At 38.9% G+C, this 20,242-nt stretch overlaps 1 protein-coding gene across 1 annotated transcript in view; it reads right to left on the bottom strand.

Annotated features, from left to right (window-relative positions):
• The window catches only part of VEGFD (vascular endothelial growth factor D), a 51,011-nt gene extending 35,358 nt beyond the window's left edge, over positions 1-15,653 (bottom strand). The window contains exon 1 of the mRNA XM_071431147.1: positions 15,492-15,653. Within this exon, the coding sequence (XP_071287248.1) occupies positions 15,492-15,500 (9 nt within the window). The 5' untranslated portion in view covers positions 15,501-15,653. The remainder of the gene's footprint in view (positions 1-15,491) is intronic.
• Positions 15,654-20,242: the final 4,589 nt, after the last annotated feature.

Below are 20,242 nucleotides of genomic sequence, written 5' to 3'. Positions count from 1 at the left end.
CTCCAACTTCTAAGTATAACCTACACAGAGATACCTGATCCAGAGAGCAAGAGCTCTCTCTGGATTCCTGTTATTCATATTTATCTTCAATAATGGGAGCTCTGTGTCTGCTTGTCTTCACATCCATCTGTGTTTACATACCAGTTAATGAGGGCACAACTGAAACAATAATCAAACTTTAATTACAAAGGTGTGTAGTAGCTTTCATAAGCCTTTGTTTTACTTGTTATTTTATAAGTTCTCATTTCTTTCTACAGAGAAGTGGGAGAAGCTGAACATAAAGATAACAGGTCTTGCAGTTAAGGAGAAGAAAGGGAAAGGAAAAGGTGGGGAGGTAGGGGATAGGTGAAACAGAAGAGAGAGGAGGAACTCTAACTGGATGATATCCTTCACATCTTCCATTGACTGTAGCCAGGCCCTTGCTCCACACTGACTGTGAAGCACTGGCTGGTGTTCAGGTACATCTGAGGAGCTCTGCTTGTTCCAGTCAGGTCTGAAACAGCTCACAAAGCCAAGGCAGGAAGCAGTAATCAAAAGGAGGGATTCAACACCCAGAGTTCAATGGCTACATCCAGTCTGAGGCTTCATCCTCAGCTACTGTGCAGCAAGAAAGGGAAATGTAACTGCAAAGCACAGTGAGTATCCAGACTACTGAACCCTGAAGCTGTTGCAAGCAAAGCAGATGAACTCATGGGTTCTCATAAGGAAGAAAATGATAATAATAGATTCTCATTTTCTCCAGCACACGTGGCACTGTTGCTAAATTGCCCTGGGAATTGAGGTATGCACAGCTTGCACCAACTTGTGCAACTGAACAGACATTTGTTGCACTGTGCACATCAAGCCCAGAATTTCTCAAGAGAAAGATGTGACTGCAGGTGATATCAACATCCTTAACCTTGCAGTCTCTGGTGATGTCTTGAGCAAGTCCACATGGCAGAGCAACATTACAGCTTGAACTTCAAACATTTACTTTCTTCTCATCCAGTACAGTCTCACAGCAAAATAATTCAAGTGACTGTAGAGTGGATGGTGCCAGAAGAGCAGCTACAAGACATCAAGGAAACATCTTTTACATGAGAAAATCCTCATTTATTTTAGTGACTGTTGCATTCTCAGAGGTCAAGAAGCAACTATATGTTATGGGACTGGAGAGTTAAAGCAAATTTGTGCAAGAACATTTTTCTGAAGCAGTTGTTACCACACAATCACATTCAAGTGCTCCTGGAGAGCTTGGTCCATCTCATCACAACACTCCTTGAGGTAAGGCAGACTTTGTGACAGGAGTGGAAAATGTAAGATTAGTTTCATCTTTGCAATTCACACACCAGGCTAGAATTTGCCACAGGCTCCCATAAGCAGCTGGAGGAACTGTAGACACAACTTTGTCTATCAGAACAGAATAGAAATAGTCTCACAGTCACATCTAATCACAATTAGCTTTTGGACTTTTTCTGGACTTTCTAATCATATTCAGTCTGCTTTAAAAAAGTTCTTGGTTAAATGCAATACAGAATACCTCAAGTTCAAGTGCCTGGCCAAGTTCCTGGGCTCAGATTTTTCTTGCTTCCTAGTTCTGATGTCTTTTCAGGGAGATGTGGCCATGAAATAAGAAGAAACAACGCCCTGGGAACAGTTTCTGTGCCAGAGCCCCAGACTCTTGACCCAGTGGGTGCAGCCAGAGGATGCTGTGAAAACATCCTGCCTGTCAAGGCCAGCAAGGAACTCCAAGGCTAAGCCTCACACAAGAACAGCCTAAAGATACCTTTAGTCACCCTCCCTGCCTCCTTCTGTCTTCATTGAGCACAAAGCAGCTTTTTGTAGGAACTTGCAGCATTAAAAAGTCTTAGGAACAACTGCCTTTGCCCAGAATTTCTCCCAAACAGAGTCTTCTGCTCCTCATATAGCTATTTTCACAAATAAAAGCTACTAAGTGATCAGAGAAATCAGGCAGAGAGATAAAAGTTAAAACATTCAGAGGCAGAAAATTTTGTTACAAGTCCAAGGATAACTGAAATGACATTGTGGGAAGTAGGACAGCAAGGAGGTGATAAGGAAGGGATTTATACTTTTATTTTCTATAGGTGATTTCCCTCCTTACTTCTGTAGCACCCTGAAGTGACATCCTTGGAGCAATATGTACATACATAGCAGGTGGTCAGAGGACCAGTACATGGTTTAGCATAATTCTCCTTGCAGGGAACATCCCAAAAGTGTGCACAGAGCCATTGCAAAGCACTGGAAGTCAACTTCAGGACTTATACATATCTGAGGACACTTTAGGATAACAATAGTTTAGTAATATGAAAATAAAACCCTTTTGGTGCAACTTAGAGTTTGAGGATGAAATGGGTAATATTTACATTTTGTTTTGCTGCTTTGACACTCTCAGACACTAGGCCAATAAAAGGACAAATCAGCTCCCTGACATCAGCAGGGGAGAATGGATGAGATCTCTGTTGAATGTTTAGATAAGAAAATGCATGCTTCAAAGTATGTATATTGCAAAGTTAATCTCTAGCTCTAATAGGAGGATTTTTTGGCACTTAGAACACAAAAGCAGTTCTGTGTTTTTACAAGAAATCCACCATTTCCTGTTTTTATTACATCCTATTGCTATCAATAATTGTAAGCATAAACACAGTTTGTCAGTCTCACCCTATATATTTCCCATTGAAGACAAAATAAAAGATGGCTTGGCTAGCTGACCCTTCCACAGAGTTTTCATCCCCACGTTGTTTGTGCTGCTCCAGCTCTGCCTGCATTCAAGGTCCAATGAACATTTCAGATCCATCATCCTCTGGCCAGTCACCTGTGTGAAACAAACTCCTTATCTCTCACTTATCTCTCATGCCCATGCACTGCAGACAGCAGGGTTCAGGGTTCAGGTGCCCTCAAGGCTTCTCAAAGGACAGGAGGTGCCCTGAAGCAGCTCAGAGAGTGCCCTGACATTGATTCATGCTGGTCTCACACCCAACTTGTTTTTCTGTGGGTGAGCCTGCTGCCCCCACACCTGCTCACGAGTGTAGGAGTCTGCTCAGGTGACACAGAAATCTGGATGGATCCCCCACCAGGAGCAGTGCTGTAGAGGAGAAGAGCTCACCTGGCCATATAAACTATATAAGGTTTTAACCAGAGTGTTTTATAATGTCACAAGAGCTCTGAGGGACCTCCTTATCCATTTGGGAATTACCCTCTTGTTGGTATTTGATAATATACCATGAACTTAAGCCTCCAGCACTGCCTTTTGGCCAGGGTACTCATAACAAAACCCTCCAAGTTCAGGAGGGCAGCCAGAGAACAGAAAGCAAAACTACACTGCTTGAAAGAAAAGGGGAAAGACAAGAACCAAGTGAAATGATGAGATATTTATTCTTAAGTTCTTATCAACTGCTGTAAACACATTGGAGAAATTTTATATAAAAAATTCCAATTAAAAAAAAGGGAATGCTATTTAGATACCGAAACAGGAGTTACTTATTTAAAGAAAAAAATTAAAATAAATAAATAAATTTAAGAAAAGCAAAGAAAACAGGCAGACATGAGTCCAAAGGAAATTAAACCTTAATTACTCAAAAGCTCTCTGGGAATGGGTCACTGCTGGAACATGTTGAAAAACAGTAATAGTTAACTTTATATTAAACTTTCAACAGGTTTTAAAACACTTAAATCAAAGCCCCATAATGTGCTGTACCTAAATGTACCTACATCTTCAATTCTAGCTGTTCTGATGTTTTCAGTCTGACAGAAAATCTTCAGTAACAGTCTTCAAGCAGGCAAGACTTGAAAGAGCTGAAGATGTTACAAAATCTTTTCAGGCTCCACGGAAGACATTAAAAGCAGATTTTAATCCAATAAGTAGGTTTTAATCAATTTATTTTTTCAGTTTTGATTTGGAGCTAAGAATATCTGTAGACTGTTAGATATTAAAGAGGCAGGGACAGAGGGCTGAGTATTGGATCTCTGCTTCTCTCCCGTAAGTCACAGTGACCTTGCTCCATGGTCCTGCTTTGGACCACTGTAGTTAGCTCACTCCAAGGCAACAGCCAAGTATGGTTCTGGCAATAGATCATTCCAGAGATCTCTTTCCAAGGCTGAAGCAAGGGGATTCCCTGATTCCCCTCACACAGAGCTTTATGAGCAGGCTTTGCTTCTTCAAACATGCACAAGTGTCTTCCTGCCACGCCCCAAGGCATGCTACATGCATAATTATGACCTAATAATTAAGTCATTAAGGGTAATAATGCTTTAAAAGTCTTTTAAAAGGGATAATTATTTCTTAAAGCTCCAGGAACATCACATGGAGCTTAGAGGAGATGTCTGGCCAAATGCTCCATAGCCCAGATTCAGACAAGTTGCTGTCAATCCTGATGGGGTGGCCTGAAGCACTCTGGACAAGTGTCTTCTCCTCAGGGAGAGATCCTGTCCTTCATTTACCCAAAATCCTACAAAAAGTCCAAGGGACTCATGAGACTTATGAAATATGTGCTATTAGGAATGTTCTGGGCAGATCTGAATCTTCACTGGCCTTTGATATAAGCAATGTTACTTGATGATGCTTCCCTGATTTTAATTATGTTCTGCCATTGAGGGACAAAAGCAAATACAGTAAAGACATTTCAATAGATAATTAATTAGGAATCTTTCTGCCAAGCTGGACTTCACAGTCAGAATATTTCTCTGGCATGCATAACACTCCACCCACCATTTTTCTGCCTACAATAAAGAGCATAAAAGGAAGCAGAACACAGCAAAAAATCAGATGAGACAGAGGCTGAGAGGATCCCATCCTGATGTAGATTCATGAAGAATCATAATGACTGACTGAGGCTGTTCACTTTGCTTCCCCAAAGAGACACTATTTCCCTGTTACAGTCTTAGAGAAGCTCCCCAAGGCTGGAAAAGTAGGCCAGACACAAAAGAAACTCATCTGGAGAATAGTTAGCATGCTAAGTGTAACTACTGACCTATTACTGTTGTCCTTTTTTCCTATTTTGGGGAAAATGGACTTTGTTCAGGGATAACTGCATTTTTATAATAGCAAAAGACATTTAAAAGAAATGATCAGTCCAGGTGAAACTAATCCTGGTGATGTCAAAGAAAAAGGTCCCCTTTACAATTCCAACTTCAAAATTAATGCAGAGGCTGAAGGATTGATGTGTATCATAAAAATTAAGAAAAATGTGACCAATTAATGAAAGAGACAACCATTATCGAATATTTAGGAGCTTTGTGATCTGAAATACTGATAGTAGGTTTGTAAATTTATACTTCAAAGGCTGCAAGAAGGTTTCAGGAAGGTGATGCACCAATAGTTATGGTTTATGGCAACAATGTCAGCAACTCTTATCTTAAATCTTATTCAGAAATGTCCTTCAGTCCACAATCATTAGGACAAAAACACCTTGTCTTCTAAACACTTCTGAATTTATTTTTTTTTTTTGCTCAGAAATATTTATGTTACTCTTACAATCCGTTACAATCCGTTTAAAACCCTTAAAAGAAGTTTTTTTTCCCCTTGAATACATCCAGATTGACTCTTTCTTAGCATTGACGGGAAGAAAGCTACTTCCTCTCTACTTTCAGACAGATATGTGCAACCAGCCTTTTCTCAAACACCAGATATAAAGGATGGCCCCAAATCTTTTGTCATTGCATGGACTACTGGTCTCCATTGTCACTCCATCTCCATTTAACCATTAAATACCTTTTTTCAAAGCAACATATAGGACTTTTTATGTAGTAATCTGAAATTTGAATATATCAAAAGTGCCTTTTTCATAAAGGGCATATGTACTCCTTGGAGAATTTATCTTCTCCTGTCCTTTCTGAGAATTCTGAGTTGCACATCATTAGTACAACTTTGCCAAAATATTGAACTTCTGACTTTATATGAGATCATTTTCTCTTTCCTCACTTTTCAAAGGAATGGCTGGAAACAGCAATGTTGTGATATGAAAGATCTTTTCTGATTACACATAAATGTAGTTTCTCTGGCCTGTTGCTGGACTGTCAATTGTCTTCATGGTTAAATGACAGAGCTTTGTCTATAGTCCCAGACACTGAAGTCAGTCTATAAAAATGGGGAAACCTAGCTATATAAAGATAGATTACATATGTAAAATATGTTGCTATTTATACATAAATTGCTTACAAAAGATTTGCAGAGTAGCATCAAAGACAATTACATAAATGTTCACGGCAATTTTTTTGATACATTATGAACACTGTTATTTTTTGTAAATCAAAATGTTTCAAAAGACAAAATACATATTACATGTCTTTCACTTATAAATACAGCCAAATCAGATAAGAAATATTTTCCATTGCTAACCTGGGCCAAGAATGCTAACTAACAGCACAGTTCACAAGGGTCTCTCTGAAAATAGCTGTTCTAAATATGTGGTTAGATTAGGCTGTCTAAACATTTGTAAGAGCTCAAGGAAAGCTATCTGGAAAGGCTATCTTTCATTTCTAATTGTAATATTTTCATAGGGTATGACTTATATTGGCTACCACATTTAATCCCCATTGACTCTGCTTCCCTTCTTCTAGTACTGAGGATTAAGCAATAATTCCCACCATCTTGAGACACACAGACCAGACTAATTAAACTGTAACACACATATTGAAATTCTGATTATTGCTTCATGTTTTGGTTGGAAGTATTGAGCAGACTTACAGATTGCCCTAAATCTCTTAGCAAGAGAATAAGAACTACAGACACGAACATGGAAAAACTGTCCCTGTGCTCTGATCATCCTCTTCATCCATGGATGAAGAGAGCACAGGAGAGCTGAGCAGTCAGAGGCTGCAATACAACATCGAGGTCACTCTGCTGGCTCGGGCACTGTCAGGGGCACATTTTCCCTCTGGGTTGCTCTCTGTGGGTGGCCCCTGCCTTCCCCAGCAATGTGCAGGCATGCAGCCCCATGGAGATAAAAGGGTGGAGAGCACTGGATCCTAAATCAGTTCCAGCAGGTGGGAAAACAGATCTGATATATAACATTGAACATGTAAATAATAATCTTATAATACAAACCTCTTCTGTGGGCATTTTTTTTAAAGCACAGTGGTGTCAACAGTGCTCAGACACTGAAGAGGAAATGAAAGCAGTAAGCTGTCAAAACACCAGCACGTTGTTCTGCTCAGCCACAGACTTTTGTTGTTTTATTAAGTGCAGCATCTCACATACTTGCAAATCTTGTCCTCTTGCCGTTTGCCACAAATCTTGTCATCTTGGCATGCACCAGAGTGCTGCTTTTGGAGAGTTGAACAGAAGCTTCAAGGAGAGTTGAATACAGATTTACCAACCATACACAGTGCCATGAATAACCTTTATTCATGGTAGGAATAAAGGTTATCAACCCTAGACTACAATGAGACACAAAACCTATGTTTAATATACAGATTTTTGGGAAACAGATAGAAAGGACATCACTGAACTGAACTGAGGAGTTTCACAGACTTGGTCAGGGAGCTGTTTATGCACAGATGGATCTGTGGTTAAAGTCTGTATGCCTTAGGTACCATTGCCACAAGAAGATATTTAGAAAAGTGTCTTTTCTCCTTGATTCCAACCTCACAGACAAGGCAGTGTAACAGACTAGGAGTATTCTTAGCATTGCCTTATGGCTCACTTGCAGTCAGCAAGGTAATTTTGGACAATGACTGACTTCCCTAGGAGAGTGAAGCAGCTCCTGCAAAGGCTAAGTGTACATTTGTGTGTGTGTGTCAGCCCTACCAGACAACTGCAGCTCCGTGCTACTCCTCTGTTTTGTGCAAATAGAATCTTGCCCAAATGTGCTCTGAACAAGCACCAGGGTAAATATCAACACAGTCTTTCCAGCTTTGGCTGTGGGAGCCTAACAGTCTCCTGTGCACTGAAAATCTGAAGCCTAACTTAGCCTCTGAAAGTGCTTGCACTGGGCCAAATCACTCTCTACTTTAGGAACTTATTGGTACCTGTAACTGGAATAATTTCCTCTAACTCTGGATTTTTACAAACAAGTGTATGGGTTTGTCAGACCAAGCACATGCATGTGCTTTGAAATGAGGGTGGTGCTCAAGGGAGTCTGTTTGCTTCCACTGCAGTGGAATCTGGGGTGACTGGCTCAGGTGCAGGTGGATTCAGTCCTCACAGTCACAAGCAACTCCTTCAGCTGTTGTTCAGCCATGTAATAAAATCACAGTGTTTTCCAGATGCATTTTTCTTCTGCCTCTCATATACTGCCTGGAAAATGTCAATTTCCTAGAAACATTTGAAATTATTATGCCACAAGGCAATAACTTACCGCTTGTAGAATTCACAACATATCTCATCTGGGGTTGTTGCTCCATGCAAATTGAAATATTTGTGTCCTTTTCTCAAGGTGAAATGAGGTCTTCCAAAATTTTCTGCGGGTCCCTTAGTCTTGCAGACATTTTGTCAATTTCTTAAATAACTTCAGACTGATAACTAATAACTCCTTATGCCTTAGTTGGTATCTTGTAGCATTCACCTCTAGCAAAAGATTTCCCTTTAGATCAGTTTACTCCCTATTTTATTCAATCTCTTTGTTTTGGTATTACATTGTTTTCACCTTTGAAAGCTTCCCTCCATTATTATTACCACTTTTTTCCCAAGGTATGCAGGCTTCAACAGAGATTCCTTAAAAGTAAGGAATCAGCTTTTGTTCTGTATTGAACAATGCTGCACTACTGCTGTAAGAAATGATTACATTCAGTAGAAAACATGATTTACTATCTGAGATGTAGAGTAGTCTTACTGGAGATGCTATTCCAAATATTCCATACACATGAGTTAAATTCCAATACTCCTCAACTGGAGTATTATTTTTCTAGTATCAGAACACTTTAGAAGTAGTTTCTTTCCAAATATTAATCAAATTCTTAAGCCGAGTGTCCTTTGGACATTTTTCCATGATTTGCTCTCCAATGCAGGTGAGTTAATATTAATATTTTCAAATATTAATCAAATTCTTAAGCCAAGTGTCCTTTGCACATTTTTCCATGCTTTGCTCTCCAATGCAGGTGAGTTAATATTGCAATTAAATTATAACTTATCACTAAAAGGATTTTTTGTGTGTCAAATTTTCCATTAGTACCACAGTGAGAAACATTCATATGTAAATAATACACACACATTCACTAACTACTTAACAAGCGAATAAATAATTCAGTTCTATTTTGGAATACATTTCATATCAGGAATATTTCTGCAGTAAATCAGCTGATGGGAATCCCACTATATTACACTGACCACATTTTCTACATTCTCTTCACCTGCCATGTGCAAGAAATAATTTTTCTTGGTGATCACCTCTGACAGCAGGGAGAGAGGTGTAGTCCTTAAGTACTGAAATTCTCAAAAATGTAATCTCATGCCCTTCACACCCCTATTTTTTCCCATTCCATCCATTTTTTATTATTAGAGTTTATCATTATAAAAATGAAGAGTATACCTCAGTAGTTGTTTTTTTTCCTCAGCTCATATACTTTTAGGGCTAGAAATACATAAATTCCATGACCCTTTAAAAACTACCTATCTCCATTGCAGTTAACTCCCAAATCAAGGCCTGATTCCCAAATAGCACTGCAGACTCTGAATCCCTCATTTGTGAGCATCTGTTGACACCAGGTCTAATGGCTTGCCCTGCACACGGACTGGATGCCACAGCTGCACCTGAAGCCAGACTGCAGCCTGGGCTCAGCACATTTGGCTGATACCATTCTCCAGAGTCACTGGAGAAAGTTACAGCCACTCAGATCTGCCAGGGTAATTATAACCCTACAGCAGAGTACTGCATCCTCCCAAATGATTTATTCTTGGAAAGGTACTTTGGGATAAAGAAATATCTTCCAGCTTCTCTATCAGATGAACTGTTGATTGGGAAAACTGAAAGGACTTGACCTACTTGTTTTGCTTGGTGTTGCCTAATTTTGCTTTTCTCTCACCTAGAGCTATGACAATATATCAGCCTTATCTGGTTTGGCTTCTATTTGTGTTCTTATCTGCAATTCTGAATTATCATAGGTTAACTGCAAACTATTATATTTTGGCTGCAAAGAGGTAGGAAAATCATCCTACCATAATTTCTAAACTTTATGGGATCATGTTCTGTACTTTTAAATGTTAAAAGAAATTATTTTTGAAATCACTCAAATCCTGGAACTAAATTTTACATTACATTGTTCACTGAAGAGTGCTTGTGGCAAATGGAATGCAAAATGCTTCCCTGCAATATATCATGTCCACCATCAAACAAACAAATCTCCCAGAAGTAGTGATAAAACACCTGGTGAAAAATTAGACCAAAGGTAATAAAAAACAGTAGTCATGCTGTGAAGCTGCAATATAAAGAGCATTGAGATGTCACTTCTATTTGAGACATATCAGCTAAAATATCTATAGTTTTAGCTAGAATATACAAGAGAGTCTCATAAAACTTGTCAAGCAAATCAAACCTTACCCTATTTTGGGTTTCATTAAGGTAAGACACTGTACCAATTCTTACTCAGCATTTTGAAAGCAATAATCTCTGGTGGATATGGTAATGTGCAGAGACATAAGAAACACAGGATGACTCTTTTTAAAAGGATGAGGTGTACCTATGTGTAATTAAATTCAAAATCCGCATGATATTGAACTTACCTCAAAAACAACAGGTCAAAAGTGACTTGTTTTATGGCAGCTCCTAACTCATTCACTGCTTGAGATCATTCATGGATCCCCTGGTAACCGTAACCCTTTGCTAATGTAATATATTTGCTCACTAGTTCCTTTTATTCACATGCCATGACCATCTCCAATCATTCTTCCAGCAATCCAGGGCCAAGATCCAGCATGCTGATTACAGCAATGGAATACAATCCTGACCACTCATCTACAGGCCTATTCATACACCTGTATGATGCATTTAATGTGTAATTTGGGGTGATTCACTACACCCAGCTTCCCATCTTTATTGCTCTTCTAATATGTAAGTAATTTGTAACCTGTGACCATAAAGAGAAAAGAGTTCTTTGGACGTGCTACATGCTCATAATTATTAATGTTATAATGTCATCCTTTTTATTTGAAACTAAAAACTATCTTTGTGCTGCAAATGAAATTTATTTCTGGTGCAAACCAAATCCACTGCTGTAGATAGTAAGGAATTCCTTTTTATACAGCTAGCAGGAAGAAATGTGTTACAGATGTGAAGGAATTATGCAATGCTGAGATTCTGCTAATTCTGAGGGCAACCACTGACTGCCAGGAGGGGCATATGCTGTGTGGGGAGCTGCTCCCAAGAGGAAGGCTTATCAGATGGGTGCAGGCTGCAGGATGTGGCCTTGGGTTCTCTCCAAGCCATGCAGAATGTGCTGCTTTCAAACCCTGCCTGCCTTCTGCTGCTCTCGCGCTGTGCTCAAACATCTGTTTTCTATGAGACCAAAATCACTGACCAACTGTTTAACTCTTAGATGTGCCAGTTTGAAGGAATCATCTAGGCAATTAAAACAACTAGTTCCCTAAATAATTATCTCTAATGGATGTGTGTCAGTTTTATTTTTTTCCTTTCACTCCTATGTGAATTCTCAGATGTTGATGAAGTGCAGACTACAAGTGACGTCTTCCCTGTGGTTCTGGGGCACCTGCAACACCCCTGTCTCATGGGGGTGGTAAGAGTGGAGTCCAACTGCTGCCTTCCTCAGTACAGAGCTCTTAATGGAGCCTTCATCCCTCCCATTTGCAGAAAGTTTGCATTATCACTTGAATAATCATTCATGAGCAATCTCCTCTTCTGAACTGACTGACACCAAAGGTACATTCACATCGTAAGGTCTTCCCTTGATACCTAAAATAAAAGTAAAGATATTGTCTGCCACACAGTTTGTATATATTCTTAGTACTCCATTCTGAAGTAAGTAGGCATTGCAATCCCATTCTGTTCCTCTTTCAAAGTCTGTCTGTAGTAGATTAATACATGAAAACATCTGATTGCCATTAGCATCTGTAGTTAATCTTCCAGTTGCAGTCTGACAATTAAGAAATCTACAGAAGCCAAAAAATGAAGGAACAATGAAACAACACACTTGAAACACTGCATGAAATATGTTAGTTTGAGCTGTCTGTGTTTAAATCTTTCACCCAAATGCCTACTCCTCATCTGTTCTCACATGAATACAGCTGTATGAAGGCATTTGGAATGCCTCCTCACAAGTTCATACAGCTGAAAACTACACCTTTGCTTCTTCTTTTTTTTTCTTTTTTTTTTTTAAATTTACACCAAGCAAAACTATTAAACTGATTAATCAGCATGAATCAAGCAGTTTTCATTCACTAAAGGTATCACAAGCCCAGACTCTTACTTGAGGGTGTTTTGAACCATCAAGTGCAGGCTTTTCTATGCATAAGACAAAGTTTCTTCTCTCATCCAGTCCATCATCAGCTGAGACAAAGAAATTCAGTCTTGCTGGTGAGCTTTGACCTTTTGTTATCCAGAAAGCAATGAATACCTGACAAAATCAGCTCTGTTGTTAATCCATAATTACCCATCCAAGGAAACAAGCTCTTTTCAAACAAGCCACCTCTGGATTATAAAAACTGTGTTCCATGCTCCAGTTCAACACCTCAAAGTCACGCTTCGTAGGCAAGGCTTGCATCTTTCAATTCCTGTTGATTTTCTGTCAGTGGAATTTGAGCTGCTCTGGAGTGCAGTTTTAGATCAATAGAGATATTTTAACCCCATACAGAGGAGCCCAGCCCCCATCACACACTGTGCTGCTCCATCCTGAGAGCAGAATTTGGGAACAGGTAACTGCCTTTTCCAATATGTTTCCAAATACTCAGAATGCAGAACACTGCAAAATCAACATGCTTTTCACCCTATAAAAGTGAAATATTTTATCACATCCAGTTCATTATATTCTTCTTTTTCCACTTTCCTCCTCCCACAAAACCAATAGCATTCATACCTGTAAGAAAGTGGTGTGTGCTTGATTTCTTTTGCCTGGCTTGAAGCCCAGGTACTTGCATGTGGCTTAGGATAAAGCAAACAGGGAAGGAAAATGTTGTTTATATACTTAGAAGCTAGTTTGTAATTTGCAAGATGTCTAGGACCACTATTCAAAATCGGTTTCATTCGTTCTTTGGAAGTCAGCTGTAATATCCTAGATAAATGGAGTAGGAATTGAGGAAGATTTCTACATTTTTTGTACTATGGCTGTACTAATAGAAGCTGTAATGGCAGCTGTATAAACGAAATGTGGAAACAGAGAATTGTAAAAGGAAAAGCCATAGTAGCAAACGGGGGAAAAAGGGGGAAAGCTGGCTTAGACTAACATTCAATACACTTCCTCAGGTACACTAAACTGAAGTATATAATGTCCATTATGAAGGAATGAGGTCATACACAGTAGTTTTATCTACTTTCAACCTGACAGCTCCTGCACTACATAATTTTTCTCTGTATTCTTGAAGTATTTATATAACTATGAACTCTTCAGGAGAAAACAGGGAATTTGAAACAAAAGTGAAATAAATAGTATGTATGAAGAAATGACTTGTTGCTATCATCAATAAGACAGTGAAGCAAATTAAGGGAACCTTAGAAAAATTAAAATTTTAACCAATATTATACTTCACTGAAAATGTTATGCTTGTCTTTGTGGATTAATTGCAAACTAGAGGAATCACCACCCTTGGACTGATATTTACTGGCAAAAATATTCAAAGTGTTACATCACACAGTTTTATAACAAAAAAAATTCTTTATAGAAATCAATAGCCATTGTGAGATCTCATCCATGCAAGTGATATGACTAGAACTTGAATACATAAATCAATTAAAATATCCATTAGGAAAAGCAATGAAGTAATTTTTTTTCCAGGGCAGGTTTAATTGGCTTACCAATATTTCCAAATGGAAATATTTCTAGTTAAGAGGCAAATCCAGATGCACATTAAAAAAAGCCTTCTATTTCCCTCCCTCCGCCAAATAAAAAGACAGTGTAAGCACATTGCAGTTAGACATTGATGTTTTCCAAAATATACACTAGCCCTCCCCAAAAGCAAAGCAGTGAGAATTCTTTGGAACTTCCTGCAGTGTTGTATAACAGCCCCAAGGCTCTCCTGCCCTCTCCTCTCAGCTGGATGGAAGAGCCCAGGTAATTGTTGGAGGCACTGAGGCAGTGTTGGTCCACTGGGCTCTAATGGACAGGGTTAGGAGGTCAGCAGAAGCCTGCCTAGGTGTAAATGCTGACAGACATTTCTCTGTCACATTTCCTCAGTGGAATGCTCCTGCATTTGATCATCTTCTGATTCTTGTAGAGCTTTCTTCTTTTTGAAGTCAACAATTTAGGGATTGTTCCTGGAAATGCTGCTGAGATCATGTCCTTTTCTGAAGGCCTATTGAAACTAATGTGCAAAGCAAAACCAAGAGCAAATCCCTGAAAAAACTGAAGTATCTTCATGGAGAATTAAATTTCTTCTGAAGATTTCTAGAAAAAAGCTGAAAGCTACTCAAAGCTCAAGAAGTTTTTCAGGGAGCCCCCAAGGCATTGTTTCATCCCCATGCTATCCCACCCTATGTTTTCCTCCTAACTCCTCACGGACTGCAGAAGGCTTCACATGACAGTGTTCTGTCCATCCACAGCCACAATGAAAAACTGAACCAGAATTGCCTGGGCAACAGCAAAGTAGGAGCACAGACTTCCTCTGTGCTCACAGAGATTATTCAAATACATAGTGCATAGTCACAGACATGATTTTTCCTGGTCTGTGATGACTGATCTCAGCTGCTGATATATCTGTTTGACAGGAAAGTCAGCTGCCAACAAGCAAACAAACAAACTGGACCTGTGTGGGTACCAGGCTGCACAGCAGTTTAGAAAATGTGCAAGAAATCATCTTTCAGCATCTGTGTTCTGCCCAGACAAGACAGGTTGGACAGTCTAACCAGACAGTGGCAAATTCCTGAGCTAAGTTATATGCTTATGGTCATATCACAGTTGCTTTGAATTGCCTTTTCATCAACTATTTCATAAAAATACTGAGTAGATAATTTCAGTGAATTCACAAAACCAAAATAACATAGTACTTACTGTAGATAATTTCTTGTAGACCTAGCCTGCAGCATTCTTTATTTATAGGAATTGGATAAAAATGAAGTAAATTGAGTCCAGAATTCACAGTGGCAATGCTCTGTGAAACTTAGACTTAATCTAGAGCTGCAACTATTTAATAAATGCATGCAATGCATTCCAGTGCTCTCAGGTAGGGGTTTTTTTTAGGTAAATATTTCATATTTTGAAGTTTGTTATATTTCAAAATACGCAAGCAAATACTTAATGTCTGTATACTTTTTCCATTAAAAAAAAAGGTGCCCACAAAACCCAGAGATTTCAGAAAGATTCTGGGTGTCAAAGCCTCAGAAGATGAGTTATTACTAAAAAATAATACAAATCTTGTACATCATTGAAATAACAAAATGGTATATTACACTCACCTGGCTCATTCAGCACATTAAATTTGGATACTAATGGCAAGGAGAAATCATAGCTGGAACTTTTGAAAAAGACACTGGGAAGAAAAACCTCAATGAATCAATGCAAATTGTTCCAATAGCGTGAATTGTCTGAGATAGTCACCTTTGGCTGCCTTTCTGGCTGATGGAGAGAAACAGGGATTTCAAAGGGTTATTCATCTTCTCTTAAACAACAAAAATCTCCTGTGAACATAATCCAAAAAATCTCTCACATATTTTAAGGAGCATCTATGGCAACCAACTCTGCAGTACATGCTCTGCTACAGACTTCTTAAATTTGGGAAGATAAATACCATCCTGCTTTTACTGGATATGTTACATTTGAGCATAGTCTACATGTGTTTAAATGGACGTTTGACAATGGAAATAATCAAAGAAAACAGGAAAAAACCTGAAGATAAATGAGACTGAGCATCTGCTTTATAGCACAGGATAGATCACAGAGTCTTTGAGGTTGGAAGGCACCTTTGAAGACTGCCCAAGTGGGGGCAGCTACAGCAGCACTTAAGCCACATCCAGTCAGATTTTGAGTATCTCCAAGGATGCAGATTCCAGCACATCTCCAGGCAGCCTGTACAGTTCATACAATGGTCAATCCCACTGTCCATGTCTCCAACAGAGATGCTGAAGAGGGCTGGTCCCAGTAGTGAGAAGCACTGAGGAGCACAAATCATCACTGCTTTCCACTTTGACATCAGGACATTGACCACAACTCTCATTGGATGTGACCATCCAGCAGATTCCTTCTCCACTGAGTTGTCCACCTATCCAATCCATGTCTCTCTCCAGTTTTGAGGCAAGGATATCATACAAGAGAGTCCCAAATACTCCAGGTATGTCATGCCATTCATTCTTCCCTCTAACCACTGCATCAGACAAGGCCACCAAGTTTTTCAGTCACAATTTGCTGTTGGTGAAGCCGTGCTGGTGTCTCCACCTCATTCCCCATGAGGTGTCTCAGCATAGCTTCCAGGAGAATCTGCTTTATGATCCTGCCAGGCACCAAGGCAAGACTGACCTGCCTGTATTTACCACATTTTATTAACACACCCTAAGACTTAACTATATGTGCAGACCAAGGAAAGACAGACTTAAATCTTTTAGGAGTGAAAACACCAGAAGACTAGGCTGTAGTCTTACAGATCTCCTTTCAGGCAAAAAGATTTGCTCCTTTTCCTGTGATTCACAGAGTTCCCAGAACATTTATTATGGGGGATGAGGATGATAGATGGACTTTCTATTGCTGACAAATTCCCCAGTCTGTCTTGGTCTTGGGTCAACATTCAAAGCTGCAGAGTCTGCTAAGATCAGAAAAGGCCACAGAATACCCTGGGTCCAGGCAGATGGTGAGCTCCCTACCTCCTAATAAAGTGTTAAATGATGTAAAAATTGAAGCTCTTTGATGTTCTTTTCCTTCCTGCAATTTTGCCAATACAATCTCTGTCACCACCACTGCATAGTTCCTTAATGAAGGACTGAACCAGTTGAGGAACTGGCCTTTAGCAAGTAGTCTCACGTTGTAACCAAATGCACTGTCTTGGTGCAGAAAACATGCAAATCAGGACTAAACTGAATTTATAAATACTCTTTCTGAAATGAAGAATTTCCTATATTGTGTGCCCTTCAAAGAGTTTCCATTCAGAAGTCTTTAATTTTATCACCCCTAACATTCTTTCCTTACTTTCCTGGGTTTTATTTGTAAATGTGTTCTTAATTATAAGAAAAAAACATTGCCACACATAAGCTATGCAGCCTATTGAAATCACAGCTGCTCCAACAGGAAGGCACTGGAGTTTCTAGCACAAGTACAAGAGGAAGGAGTATGTATGTCCACACCAAATTCCCCTCCTGCAAATTAGAAATGATTTATCAAACTTTTTTAATATGTCCATTTTATTGCCAAAGTGAACCAAAATATAAAACATGAAATCAATCAGAGGCTGAAACAGAGTGGGGTCTGCATACCAGAGCAGTCATAAATTTTTCAACATGTGGCTTCAAATGTATCCATAGCTATTTTACAGTTATATTTTAAAGGTATTTTTATTTAATATTTTCTTCAAGCTTGATCAATTTTTTAGGTTTCTACAGAGTATTGTATTTAATTCCCTGCCCCAAGTATAATTTGCAACAGAGGTATGAAACACCATGTCTTAAGACGCTATAAAAAATGAATTAGTCTGTCTCCCTGGATTTTTTTCCTTTTATTCTAGTAATACTTTCCTAACAGAACAAAGAAACCAAATAGTTTGCATACAGAACCTGTATTACAACCATAGATTCCTATAATGGTTTGGGTTGGAAGAATCAGTTATTCATAATTCCAGGAACACTATAAGCTGCGCTTTGCATGGGAACCAGCCAAGATTTTGTCCAGTTTTTGCTTCTTAAAATGCTATATAGGGGACATACCCACTCTGTGAACAGCTGTTCTGTGGGACTCACTCAGATCACTGCACCTTCTAGAATAATTGCTGCTTGCTATAAACTATATGTTGATAACAATCTGTGGGGGTTTTTTTATTCATATATTGCAGCATTAACTTCTTTTTATCTAACATCTTGCTTCACCTACCTTTCTTTTTCTCTTGTACATCTCATCCATTTAGCCCTTTCCTTTCTCCTCTTCTCCTTCCTTCAGCATCAATGAATCATGAGCCAAAGGTGCCATTCCACAACCATCCTCTCTTTTTAATTCCTCTCTGCTCTCTCCCTAAATCCTTTAAGTCTTGGGCCCAACTTTACTCCAGCAGCTTTGCAGTAGTTTACCATCCATGTCCCTCAGGCATCCCAGATGCCCCTCTGCCATGACCTGTACAAACACAAACCAAAAGACTTCTCAAGACCTAGAGAACTTAAGGATGATCTTTACAACAGAAATTATCACAGAAAAATGGGAGGGAGAGAGAGCCAGTAAGGCAACCTGGTGATGATAGGGAGTGGGCTCAGCACAAACTCAAGTTATTATCAAGCTTGCTACAGACAGCATGGCCAGGCTAGTTCTTATGGAGAGACTTAGAAATGGAGATTTCACTAAATGACTACTATACTTAACAAACAGAAACTTTTAAATGGTGCAAGAGGTTGGTGCAAGGTTCTATCTAAATATATAGTAAATATAAAAAGTATTGTGGGGTCAAGGCAAAGATGGACAAGGCAAGTCTTAGTTTTAGCCATGTTAATTTTTACTTTTCTTAAGACAGGTCTTTGTAACCATTTTGTTGCTATCATTCTCCTGTTGCTTTCTGGTTTCTGCTCTTGCAAAAGATATCCTTTCTGCCCAAATCTATCTAGGTATCTATCAGGTATATATCAGCTTCATCTGAAAGATCAAAACCTCTTTTTTAGAACTCCCTTCAGCTAAACATGATTTCACACCAGTTCAAGATTCTTCCTATGTAGATACAAATGCAAAATAGTAGCCCCACATTAGAGACTGTTTTAGGCAGGGAACACATTGGTGAGATCCTATGAAGCACAGAAAACACTTTGGACAGTTTGAAAACATTTGCAATCAAGAAAAGAACTGCCACTGATGACAGTAATTAAGAACTGCAAGCAGGATGGTAGAGACAATGAGAAGGAAAAAACATTATTTCATTTTTAAGAGCAATAGCAACCTCCAAGTCAATAATTTCCTGGCAGTTAATGACCAGACAGACCAAGATCTCCTCCAGATGGCCATTAACTGCCAGGAAATAGTCACCTTGTTGGCCATTAGTGCTTAAAGCACCATTAGGGTGCTACTCTTCATTAGTTACCTTTGTGAGATGTTACTATTCACTACGGATATGAATTCAGCAGAAACCTTTAATTTTAATAGACAACAGAACAAAAATAGGGCTGAAATAGATGGATAGTTTCACTTAGGCAGGGCTGCATTGCTGCTGGAACTGTGAGAATGTGGTGCTTGTAGAAATCACTGTCAGCAGCGTATGCTCCACACACTAATCCACTTATGTGCCTTCTCTTATGTCCTGAAGGGACCACCCCAAGGGGTGAAAGGTTAGTCTCCATGTCAAATCAACAAATGGTTTCCTTGCTAAGACGTCCAAAAAGTATGTGACTGTTGAGATTAGGTTACTTTACCAGTAATAAGAGGACTAAAAGAAAAATTCCAAGTGTAGAAAGTACAACCATTTCGTTTTATGGTGTAGATACAAATGTATGTTTGTTCCAAAAAATCTCCAAACACTGTAGTTTGCTATAGTTTATATATAGTTCACTATATAGACCATACTACACTATAGTTTATATGTATATGTCATATGTAATTTATATGATTATACTGTGTTCAGTTTCCTATAAAACCATAGTTCACAGAATCATGTGCTGTACATACCTATAACTACTCTGACTATTTGCAGAGCTGTGCAGTAAGTTTAATTGATGAACCCACAAATAAATTTCCCCACCTCAGCTGGGTTCTGAATGTGTTCATGGGGAACAAATGTTGTTTAATCCCTAAACCAGGACATAGAGCCTTCTATATGATAAAATCTCCAAAGTTAAAGCTAGATTAACCTCTTTAACAAAAATACTTTTTGTGAGTCTTTATATGTATGTGAACAAACATCAATGTTCATACAGGAGTCATTCTAAAAGTGCCTGAATAGAGATGGTTTATGAAAAAGTAATGCAAACATGTGTAAATTAATAGTTCTGGATACACCTATTGTAAGGTCTTAAACTAATCCATCAATTTAAGAGGA

Source organism: Agelaius tricolor, unplaced genomic scaffold, assembly GCF_023055355.1.
Source record: "Agelaius tricolor isolate 1412-34295 unplaced genomic scaffold, bAgeTri1.0.p SCAF_7, whole genome shotgun sequence".
NCBI lineage: Eukaryota > Metazoa > Chordata > Aves > Passeriformes > Icteridae > Agelaius > Agelaius tricolor.
Note: the sequence above shows the minus strand (reverse complement) of the source record. Positions and strands in the feature narration are given on the sequence as shown.